General features: G+C 41.4%; 1 protein-coding gene across 8 annotated transcripts in view; it reads right to left on the bottom strand.

Annotated features, from left to right (window-relative positions):
* Positions 1–12,772, bottom strand: part of SCN8A (sodium voltage-gated channel alpha subunit 8) — a 201,257-nt gene that overhangs the window by 68,670 nt on the left and 119,815 nt on the right. For all 8 annotated transcript variants that reach the window (XM_053661634.1, XM_053661638.1, XM_053661633.1 and 5 more), the window contains 2 exons: positions 11,270–11,476; positions 10,047–10,340 (listed from right to left, as the gene is read on the bottom strand). In XM_053661634.1, the coding sequence (XP_053517609.1) occupies positions 10,047–10,340; positions 11,270–11,476 (501 nt within the window). The remainder of the gene's footprint in view (positions 1–10,046; positions 10,341–11,269; positions 11,477–12,772) is intronic.

The raw sequence follows: 12,772 nt of genomic DNA, 5'->3' as shown, positions 1-12,772 counted from the left end.
TATAACTCCATTTCTAGTTCTAGACTCAAAATGCTGCCAGTTCCGATCTCTTTCTATAATGAAGCCCCTGAGGCCCGATGGGTACATTTTCTTTGGATATTTCTAGTTCCATCATACTCTACTCTCATTTGTATTTCCCTCGTTATGTAGTCTTTTCCTGCCATGGCTCAAAGCAACTCACAAATCCCTGAGATGATAAATGAATTTGATCACTGGAGGCCACATCAAGAAAACTAAACCATAGATTATTTGATAATAAACGTTACTGTTAAATACACACCACATGCAACATTTCTTACAATTTTGCTAATCACTCTGATTTGTTTTGCTCCTTTGCCCCAACCCTGAACCAGAGAAGGGAAGCTGCATTGGTCAGATTCCAGAATGTACGTTCACAAAGTCTCATTCATGAGTGGACAGTGTCACTGTGTGTTAACACAGTTCACTGTGTGAACGGACACATGCACGGCCCGTTCTGACACTTCCTTCCTCTGTATTGTTGGATTAGTAGAGGGATCAAGGCCTCATCCAACTTACTGCTTGCTATTCCTCTTCTTTTCCACATTTATTCCACATTTATTTTATTAAAAAAATTATTATTATTTAAAATTTTTTTATTTTAGAGAGAAGGGAAGGGAGGGAGAAGGAGAGGGAAGGAAACACTGATGTGAGAGAGAAACGTCAATTGGTAATACATGCCACAACTGGGGACAGAACCTGCAACCCAGGCACGTGCCCTGACATGGAATTGAACCATTGACCTTTCACTTTGTGGAACAATGCCCAAGCAACTGAGTCACTCCAGCTGGAACCCTCTTCTTACATTTATATTTGGACACCCTCACTGATCCACTCCTCTGAACCAGTTCTCCTAGTCTGGTTCCACAGAAGAGTGCTGAGTGAGAGACCTGCTACTGGTTTGCAACGAGACAAATAGAAAGGTGGGGAGAAGCATTTCGAAACTCTTACAAGCAGATGGCCACAACATCCAAGAATGTGGTCATTTTTCTAGAAATTCGTTGTTATTTTATTTTACAATAGTATCTATCAGTTCATGAAAACTTAGGGAAAATAGAAACTGGTCCTTCACCACAGATAGTTTGAGAAACACTTTTCTAAACAATGTGGCTGGCCAGAAGGTAAGTGTCTTAAAATGTACCTGTGATTTTCTTTTAATCGGGTAAGGTAAAGAGACAACAGGTACAGAGACAACTACCTTTGAAAAAAGAGTTTATCCGGACTTCCGCCAAGATGGAGGAATAGGTGGAGACGCTGTGCCTTCTCACACAACCAAGTTTAGAGACGACTAAATATTAGCAACAGAAAACACAGCCAGAACACAGAAAATTGAACTTTTCGGAAGTCTGTTAACAACAAATTCTTCAGCCTGACTGGTAAGAGGGGCGAAACCAGCAGCTGGCGGAGCGGGGTAGCACATGAAAACTCGGTCAGACGGACTCAGGCACGTGGAATCCAGGCGCAGGGTTGGACCTAGTGAGAGACCAAGCAAACGACTGTGGGGAAACAGCGAGGGACCTGGGCTGCAGGTTGACTGTGGTCATGCATTTGTGCTCAGATAGACAAGTGAGGGTGCGGGCAATTGGACTGGCTCCCAGCGGGTCCCCACGGCAAGCAGCAGCTGAGGGTGCCACCATTTCCCCACTCTGACCCCACCTCCACATACAGGGTCATAATCCAGCAACTCTGAGTGGCCCGGCCCAGGTGAACCACCTAAGCCTCTGCTCCCCACCCAGCTGTGAGAAACAGCAGAGGTGGTCGCCATTTCCCCGCTCTGACCACGCCCCCACATACAGCATCACAAACCAGCGACCTGGGAGTCCAAGGCGCCGCTTCTCACACTTAAAGGGCGTGAACAGACCAAAAATGGCGCAAGAAGATCTCAAAGCCCCAGAGCCAATAGATCTAAGCAATGAAGAAATAGCAAAACTCTCAGACGCACAGTTTAAAACATTGGTGATCAGGATCCTCACAGACTGGTTGATTATAGCCACAAATTAGACAAATATATGAAGGTGAAACTAATTGAAATGAATAGAATTGCACAGGACACCAATAGCAATGAAAAGGAAACTGGGACTCAAATCAATGGAGTGGACCAGAAGAAAGCAAATAATGGCCAAACAGAAAAGAGTCAAGAAGCAAGAATTCAAAGAAATGAGGAGAGTCTTAGGAACCTCCAGGACATCTTTAAACGCTCCAACATCTGAATTATAGGGGTACCAGAAGGGGGAAAGGAACAGCCACCAGTGGAAAACTTATTTCAACAAATAATAAAGGAGAATTTCCCCAATCTGGCAGAGGAAACAGACTTCCAGGAAATCCAGGAAGCTCAGAGAGTCCCAAAGAAGTTGGACCCAAGAAGGAACACACCAAGGCACATCATCATTACATTAGCCAAGATTAAAATGAAGGAGAGAATCCTAGAAGCAGCAAGAGATAAGGGGACAATCACCTACAAAGGAGTCCCCATCAGACTGTCAGCAGATTTCTCAAAAGAGACCTTACAGGCCAGAAGGGGCTGGAAAGAGGTATTCCAAGTCATGAAATCCAAAGACCCACAACCAAGATTGCTCTATCCAGCAAAACTTTCATTTAGAATGGAAGGACAGATAAGGTGCTTTTCAGATAAGATCAAATTCAAGGAGTTCCTCATGATCAAGCCCTTATTATATGAAATGTTAAAGGGACTTATCTAAGAAAAAGAAGTTAAAGAAACATGAACAGTGAAAGGACAACAAACTCACAGTTATTAACAACCACACCTAAAACGAAAGCAGACTAAAAGGACAGCTAGATCAGGAGTGGAAACATAGAAATGAAGATCTCAAGGAGGGTTAGCAACAGGGGAGTGGGAGGAGGAGAAGGGGGGAGAAGGTACAGAAAATAAGTAGCATAGATGGTAGGTAGAAAATAGGGGGGAGGACAAGAATAGTATGGGAAATATAGAACCTAAAGAACTTGAGACACATGGTCATAAACTAAAGGGGGGGTAATGGTAGGGACGGGGGGTAGGGTGGAGGGGAATGAAGGGGGGGAATAGAACAACTGTAATGGCATAATAAAAAAAAAAAGAGTTTATCACTGATAGTTCCTGAGAGAAGAGGTCATGCAGGGCCTCGTGGGGAGGTTCTAGGATTGGTAAGGGAGGCAGAAAGGGCGCAGGGGTGGGGAAGTGTGCCACGGGGTCTTGACTGTGGTTTACTCCAGAAGGAACAGGTGAGGCAGAGCTGGCACTTTTGAGCAAGTTTAGGATCGGACAGTTGTCCAGTAACTGACCCTGGAGCAATTTAAGGCAGGGGAAATAATGACTTTGTGTGGGAGAGTTAGATAAAAGAAAAAGGCTGGGGAATAAGGCTTCTGAATTGGTTGATTTACATATGAAAGGCACACTTCCAGGCAAGCAGCCCACTAACTCCAGGAACTGAGTTAGTGCTGGGAGGGGCAGTCCCTTCCCTGCCAGCAAGGCTCCTAAAATGCCAAAGCATCCTAAAATACAGAGAATACAAACAGGATTGAGATAGTAAGACCCCAAGATTGGATTTAGGGGAGAGAGGAAGTATCCTCGAGTTTCTACCCATATGTTTAGTTCAGTTTAACATAGAACACTGAGAGGTTCAAAGCATAAACTTACATGTTAATAAATTGTGCCTTGGGCATGTTTGGTGCATTTGCCTCGGCGGCCACACTGGAGAGAAATATGGCCAGGGCATGACGGGACACAGACGCTCCTGGGCTCCTTAACCAAAGCCCATGATCACCTTTAACATCATCACTCCTAAGAAAGGCAGTCAAGATAACTTCGAGGTTCCACCCTAACTTACTCTCACCACTTTCGTTCCCCAGTGTCCAGCAGCTTCTTCCTCGACAAACTTTCTTCATCTCCCCACACCACTGAGACTCTCTTTCAGATTACTATGCTCTACTTTTTAATACAGTTCTTTAAATACATGCTTTATCTCCTCTTTTTAGCCAACATTGTGCACACATTTTCTCCTTAAGAGCATACTGTCTGATTCATCTTTATTTTTCCTAGAGTTCTTTGTACATTGTAGGTACAACATTTAATTTAATTAAAATGTATTTAGATTATATACTGTAAATTAGCCACCCACTTCAGCACTGTTCCATACCTGCATTTCGTCACTACTTCACTTCTGATAGCAACTTTCCCAGGTCTGAATGCTGGGTGCTAACACTCCCTGATATATTAGGTCTCCATATTAGGAAAGAAATATGATTTATTTGACAAATGATCATTAAATACCTATTGTGTGCTAAGTGATATGGATACAGTGATGAACAAGGCATACAATAGGGTCCCTAACCTCTTGAAACTTGTAGCCTCACAGGAAATACTACTACATACTATATGAGAGCTAATACACCAGACTACGAGAGGGGAACGCCCCTAAAACAGAATTATGTACAAGGGGCAGGGCCCCTTGTAGTACAGGCTTCTCCCACTAAGTGAGTGTTCTAGGAACCCATGTGTATCAGTGTACCAGCTGGTGTTGTGGTGAGAGGCTGTGTTCAGCTTCAGTGAATTTTTTTTGAAGAGTCTTTCAACACATTTGCCCATTTTGTGATGGATGATTTATGAGCACACCTGCCCACACCATGCTGAGTATTCAGCAGTTTTTGACCAAAAAACAGTATAAGCCCCATGCCTCACTCTCCCTATTCACCAGATCTTGCTCTGAGCAATGTTTTTTGTTTCCCTGATTTAAAAAATCCTCAAAAGGAAATGCTTTGCTGATGTGGAAGAGGTGAAACAAGAAATGACAGAAGCACTAAAATGCATCAAAATCAATGAATTCAGAAATTATTTTGAGCAGTGAAAGTCTCAACAGATGCACTGCAAGAAACAGCAAATACTTTGAAGGTGACTTAAGTATCAACATGTGAGCATAAATATGCAATTTTTAATACATATTGGTTTTGGGGGCTCCCCCTCATATTCTTAACTGATAGGAAAGGGATAAGGAAGATAATGATCATCAGTAACTGGGGACCACTTGGAAATCAGGACCCTGAGATAGCACACACTGAAAGGAAACACTTTATCTATTATTCTTCAATTCCTTACCCCATTATTGGCAACAGAGTTGAGTGCAATACACGCAGGAAGGAAAAATGAAGACTTGCTCTGCTGCTCCTTGTACCCTGTATACAATATCTAGTCCATTTCCTGAGGCCATATGTCCTTAGCTGCCCACCCCAGCCCCCTCCCCACCCTCAACTTCCCTGGACTGGAGGGGTCAGATGACTCAGAACCCAGGGCTTTATCACCCTGGGATCCAGATGGTCTATGAAATAGGTAGGCCTTATTCTCCATTTCCAAAATCTTTCTTGTCAACCAACCAGGAGCTTCTGGTCCTTTACAGGCTGTCACATAACAGCTAACTAAAAATACCACCTTAAGTCTAGGTGTTTGTTTGAGAGATGGCTCTTGGGTGCTCTTAACAGCCTCACATTTCACAGAAAATGTAACTCAGGATCTCAGGGCATCTGCATGAGCTGTCTGTTGGCATGAGGCTTAATAATGACTGAGATATTTAAACTGTGATAAATTGGAGATTTAAATGTTCTATTTCCATGCCATATTTCACTTTTTCTTTCCACTATAGCAGTGGTTCTTTAAGTGTAGTCTTGGGACTCCCGGGGTCCCTGTGACCCTGTTAGGGGAGGGGCTCACAAAGTCAAAACTGTTTCATAATAATATTAACACATTTGCCTTTATCACTCTCATTTTCTCATGAGCATACAGTGGCCACTGTGAGCCTTACAGGTTTTGCAACATTTAATATTCTTTTCTGATGAGATTGGTGGTGATAATAATATATGCGATTTTTGAATATTGTGTGTCAGTGCTTGGGAGAGCTGTACCACTTAGTGAGCCAGTAGTTCCAATGTAATCAATGCATGATGCTACAAATGATTAATGAGTTAGCGATCCATGGTGAAAAACACCACCAGAGACTTTAATGTAACAGAGTAGTAAGTTACTGACACAGAAACAGTTTCAGATTCTATGTTGTAACTAACCCTCGAACTGCCACTGCCCAGTCCAGGAACAGGAGCAAAGATGAATATTCACAATTATCTTAAAAGGTTATTAAAATATTCCTCCTTTCCTAACTACACCAGTAGAAAACCAGATTTTCTTCCAATACTTCAACAACAACAAAAAGTATCGCAACAGAGTGAATACAGAAGCATGTATGATATTCCAGTTTAAACCAGAGATCAAAGAGATTTGCAAAACTGTAAGTGGTACTACTTTTTTCCACTATTTTTTTGTTCTAAACAAGTTAATTTTTACAAAAATATGTGTAATTTGTATGAAACATATAATCAGTTTATCATATTTTAAATCAGTAGTTTTAAATTTCTTAATTTAACTTCTAATATGATGAAAGCACATTTTAAAAAGCTCTCTAGGGTTCTCAAAAATTTTTAAAAACACAAAGGGGTCCTAATACCAAGAAGGAGAGAAATGCTGCAAAACAGTAATTAAAATACTTTGCAAAAGTGGGCTCGACCTAATATTTATAAAGTGTCCTAAGCCCTAAAAACACAACAGTAATTTTATAGGGGAATGGGTAGGAGATAGGCCAGGCAGATGTCTCAGAGGATGTCAGAACACCTGGCAGTAAAGGACACTGACATACACTTGAACTGTGCTGTGGGGCAACTGAAGCCACATTCACTGGTGCGCCCCCAGGAGACACGACCCCGCACGTGCGGAGGAGAGTGAGGAGGGGATGGCTACAGGCTGTAGTGACCAGGGGCACAGGCTTGGCAGTCGGAAGAACCTGGTTCACATCCTGACTCACATTTACTAGCAACACAACGTTAGACAAGTTAATTAATCTCTCCAGGCCTCAGTTTCCTCAATCTTCCCTGGAGATAAAATCAGAGACACTGCAGGAGAGTCCTGGAACAAAGACTATTACTGTGGGTAGGATTTCTAATCAAGTCCTGGCAGTCAGCCATGGCCTCTAAAATACCATCTAGAAACCTACTGATACAATTTGTTTCAAATGGGGAAATAAGAGGAAGTGAATATTTTCATGCAAAGCAGGACATCTCAGAAGCCCAGATTTAAGTTCTGAGCCATGGAGCAATCAGTGCAACTCTGGGCTAAAGTGTTTAGATGATCAGAGAGCATTCAGTAGCAATGTGTTAACTGCGCTAAGGTATTCATTAACCAGGGCAGTGACAGTTCCAAAGACAAGGGGTGGATTACAGTAAGGCTGCATTCATACTTTTCCCCAAAAGAGGCTGAAGTAGGAGAAAGGTGAGGTGAAGACAGGTGAGACAGATGGCTCCAGGCCATGAAGAAGTCCCAGACCAGTCAAATCAGTTTTATAAAAGTCCTTATTTATTTGTCCAACAAATATCTGAATGCCAGCAATGTGCAAAGAAACAGACCTTGACTTTGGGACTTTCAGAAGAGGATATGAACATAAAAAATAATACCCCAGACAGTAAAGAGGTATGTATAAAATATAATGAAAAGATTAAACGATTTTCAATTGGGTGTGGAATGGGGGAGGTCAGGGAAGGTTTCTTGAGAGAAGAATGTGAAGAATAAGTATGATGTAGACATTTGGCAACGGGAAAATAGGATGTCTTAGAGTGTTTCTGGAGCAAAACAGAGGACAGAAAACATCATATATTAGAAGCCTCTAGGAGGGCATTCAGTTTAAGAACAGGGTGCTCAAGGGCACACAGTGACCAGAGACTGAAAAGGCAGGCTGTGTCCAGGGGAAGTGCTGTAAATTTCATGCTAAAGGGTTGGGACTTCATTAGCAAATAGAGCAAATCTGATTAGGGGCATTCTCCCTCCCATTTTTCTTAAAAACTATCCTAAACTGTCAACATTTTCTTTAAAATCCCTACTCAACCTCTCATTTCCTTTAATAAGATTTCAAATTTCCAACATTATTAAAAACTAGAGATGGTCAGGTATCATCTTCTTCAACTTCCTACTCTCTATCTATAAACATATCTGTGCCCATCCTTCCCTGTTTTCTCAGTGTTTTGGGGGACAAGATGCCCCTTTCCTGTTAGAGACTACATCTTCCAAGACTGTGCTCTATTTTCTATTCTACCGCATATTCTACCTCCACCTCACCTTCTTCTGGATTCCTCCCTGCCCCCAGTTCATAAAAATGCTTATTTTCATCCATATTATTTAAATAAGCTTGAGTGAGAAGTCTACACTCATTGGTCCCACTTCCCAACCAATATGGCATCCATCCTTACCCAGTACAGAAAGAAACGTGTCTTTAAAGGTCCCAATGACGTAGATTGTCAAAATCAACAAATATTTCCAATTCTGATCTCACAAAGCATCTCTGTTAAATTCCAGTCTATTAATCACCCCCCAGCCTTCTCCAGCCCTTGTGTTCTCCCAGCTTCACTGAACTCTTGGCTCTTAGTCCCTTGAATGACTACTCATTTACTTTCCTTCATGAGTTCCATCTCCGTGCCCACGAACACCAGTGGCTGTGTCCTTGGCACACTGTTCCTTCACTGGACACAATAACTTTGAGTAATCTCATCAAGTTTCATGATTTCAATAATCACCTCTTAGTTCAGGACCTCTTCTATGAGCTTATCAATTCTCTATACCTGTGTCAAAAAGACCTCTCTACTTGGTTATTCAACAAATAATTCAACTTGGTATACCTAAACCGGAATATGCTTTTCTTCAAATGCTCTTTCTTCAGTCTAACTGCTCCCTCACCAACACACACACACACACACACACACACACACACACACACACACACACACACTATTCAACTAATTGCAATTTATCCTTTATCTTCCCCAGAAAATCTTGGCTGAACCTACAGGTTGGCATAGATCTGTGCCCTCCAAAACAACCCAGTATATCTCAACTATGAAATAATGCTGTCGATACTATTATATAAGTAACTTTTAAATGTATCTGGCCATGCTACTACACCATAAGCTCTCTAGGACAGTGACGGCATTTTAATCATCTTTTAATCTTTAGGACCTAGCAATTCTTCACCTATGGTAGGCACTCCATAACTACTTGGTGATGAATGATGATAGGAAGCAATCTGCTGATAGTTTATAAAACACAGAGGAGAGGGAGAAGGACCAGAGGAAATGCACTAAAGTGGGTAACAGCAGAAGAACAAAATAATACAAAAATCTGAACAAAGGGAAGATTAACAAGAATAGAAAGAAGGGGATGGACACAAGAGATTTTGCTATGATAAAATGAATAGGACTAGCAAAAGAAGGAATGAGGAAGCAAGAGGTACAAAAAAGAGAGACATGAATCATCCCTGGGAAACGAGAGAATACAATGGATAGAACGCCATAACCAATAACTGTGATCTAGTCTATATCTCACAAATTTTTCAGTGTTTCTTTAAAATGGGGAATTACATAGCCTAAGAATTAGATTTTGGTGGTGTTCTTTGAAATCCAAAAATACCTTTTATGTGATGATATTTATAGCAATAGAATTCTCAACAATTATCCGTAAGTCCTCCCACTCTTTTTCTCTTAGTTTCTCCATTTATCAAAGTTGGGTAAATTTATCAGCATGACACTATATATCTAGAATAATTATTAGAACTTGCCACGCTCAAATAAAGTGACCTAAAGAGTTTTATCTATTTTTTAAAAATCTACAGTTGTTTGTGCTAAGTTCTGATGTTCAGATGCTAAGAGGAGAAAAGTTCTTGCTAATGTTTTAGAACATAGGCTTGCTGGTGAGACGGACTTTACTGCTGAAGCAAGTCTGCCACAGGTCATCACATCTACCTAGGGCTGGCTTTAGAGCAGAGGATGGTCCTGATACGCTGGGAATACTTAGTTCTTCCTAGAGGAGAACAATATGGAACATGGAAAGGCAGGTCTGAGGATGCAGGGATGGGTCTGGAAAATGGAAAGCCAAAGGGGAATGAGAGAATCGAGTGAGATTAGGCAAACCAGAATTTCTTGGGCTATTTGGCCCAGGGCAAGGAGTTTACCTGATTCATGATGGAAAATTTCCTCCCTATTCTGTTGTCTGGCAGCCGAAAGCCTTTCCTCCTCATACCATCTTCTGACTCGGACTTAAACACCTTCTCAGGATCCCCTTTCTCCTCTCCTTCAGAGAGTTCCTTCTGCTTCCTCTTCTTTCTCCTGTTACGTCTTTCCTTAGCACTCTTGGAACTGAGTTTAGAAATTTCAGATGAGCTCCGAGGGGAACCTCCCCCTTCTTCGCCTTCTTCCTCTATGGCATCTTCTGAGACGGTTCCTGCTGAAGTGGCCATCGCGGCAGCCTAGGAGAGGGGCCACAGAGCAACAGACCAGATCAGAAGCAATTGCCCCAAGTCACCAGAAATCAAGCAATTAGTGCCGATCAGTTCCTTTCCCTCAGACAGAGAAGGGAGGGAATGAAGGAAGAAGGAAAACCAGCCAGTCAGGAGACTGTGGCCAGGGCCTGGCCATCTCCATTTGCGAGCCGAATCTGTACTGTAGCACACAGCACTAAGTAATCAGAGCAGAACCCAGTGGTGAGAACTTTGGGGTTTATTCTCTTGAGTATCGCAGATAAGAACCTGGCTGCCTTCTCGGAACCACACTAACTTTTCTGGACAACTCTAAAAATGAATGCTAAGAACTATTTAGGACAACAACAATTAAAATAAAAAATTAAAAAAAAAACTACTTAGGACATATATTACAGGAAATGAAACTATATTATACATGTGGGCCTGACAATGTGAAAATACATGTATATTTTAGACAAGGATTAGAAAGTAAAGTATTAGGGCGGTAGATTATAAATTTCTCAAACTTTACTTTAGTATTTTACCTATAACTTATTTTTAATTATAATCGATACTTTTTTAAGACCACCAAGAACCTCTGAAGGAGACCCTAATGTTTTCTTCAACACAAAGGTTACACTTACATGAAGCTCAGTATACACCGCTCCGGCCACTCTTTCTTCTCCCCAGCCATCATGGCAGTTGAACACAGAACAGTTGAGAAATTCAGCCAAAGAACATATTACAAATAATGTGGCCATTAAGACAAACGGAATAATTGAACCGACCATGTGCAGCTATTAATTAGGTATTTTGATCAGATCTATAACTTCTATTTGACAATATGCCTAGAAGAGAGCAACTGGAGTGGCAATTATTTGGGCGCTTGCTCACAGTGATCTGGCAGGCAGGACCACTGCCAAGAACTAATCACCTACCTGTGCCTCTTCCTGTTGCTTCTTAAGTTGTTCCAACATTGCTTTGAATTCAGCCTCTTTTTGCTCTGCCTCTTCCAGTGTTGCCTGATTCTGTTCTTCATAAGCCATGGCCACCACAGCCAAGATCAAGTTCACCAGATAGAAGGAACCCACAAAGATGACTAAGACGAAGAAGATCATGTACGTTTTCCCAGCTGCTCGTAAGGTCTGCAGAGATAAAGACCATTTCTGAGTCACCTGAATCAAATATACCTGGCCGAAAACGACTTGCGGGCCAGCGTCCCCCGCAGGGGCACTACTGCATTTTGAACGGGACAGTCTCTCATCCCGTGGCACTCCTTCACATTGCAAAGCACTTCACATGCCCAAAGGCTGAGGGCTTCTCGTAACCTTGACTCACAGGAAATGTCAGTATCTCCCATTCACAGTGAATCTCCCATTCACTGTGGCAACATAAGCCCTTTTCTATTTCCAGATACTCATATATTCCTTTTACAGAAGGAATATTCCTCTTAGCCCAGAGGGGCTAAGAATTCTATTAGACTTTGTCAGTTGGTTCTAAAACAAGTATAAGAAAAGAATATAAGATTTTAGCTCATTTATTTACTGGTCCTTAAAGAGAATTAACAGATAAATTCCATTTCTGGGATCGGGTCCAAGTCATAGGAAGTCCCCATCTTGAGTGATAACCTTCCTTCTTCTTTTGTAATAGCATATGTTTTTGAAGAGAAATATGACATAAAGGATAATGGGAAAAAAGAAAAAGGTAGAGTATCCTAGAACTATTCTTTCACTAACAGTGAGCAAACAGATATCAATCAAAAAAGTTTTAGGTTATGTGGATATGACCCACTATCACTTAGTTTTCATCTTTAGCCTTTTCAACTACAAGTATTTAATGAAATTTTACATTAGTCATAAATACTTCATAAGAAAGATTCAAACCTGAGGGAACTCTAGGCTGTCCAACAGAAAATAAGAACTCCTTAGGGGATCTCATTAGATGCTTCCTTCAAAGAGGTTTCTTCACACCTGAGGGGACATGTTTCTCATTCTCAAACTAAATGGCATCATCTAATGCCAAGGTTGAATAGAAAACAATGAATTAGGATAAAATTTCTAAGCTGGAAGACCCTCTGCGATCACCTACACCAACTGCTCCATCACAACAAACAAAGTTAAATGACTCGCCCAGAGTCACCAATGCAGCCCAATGGAATGGTACTGACCATTTAAAAAAATTGGTCACAACCTGCTTGAACAAGTCCAAACGTGTCACAAATCACAAAAATGTTGATATATTTAGACTCAAGGTCCTTGTGGATAGAAATCTAATTTTTATAATGTCTAGCATAATGCCTTTCACACTATGTTTAATTAATAGTTCTTAAAATGATGCCCTAAGCCCCCAAACCCAAAAGTAGAAATACTGCAGGTGGTTTGGTAAAACAATTCGAAAGCAGGTAGAGACAGCAGGTTCCCAGGCCAGGCAAGAGGCTGTGG

This window comes from Artibeus jamaicensis, unplaced genomic scaffold (genome assembly GCF_021234435.1).
Source record: "Artibeus jamaicensis isolate MK-2021 breed Jamaican fruit bat unplaced genomic scaffold, CSHL_Jam_final contig_233, whole genome shotgun sequence".
In the NCBI taxonomy this organism is placed as follows: Eukaryota; Metazoa; Chordata; class Mammalia; order Chiroptera; family Phyllostomidae; genus Artibeus; species Artibeus jamaicensis.
The sequence above is the reverse complement of the archived record's forward strand: the minus strand, read 5'-3'. Positions and strand labels throughout refer to the sequence as shown.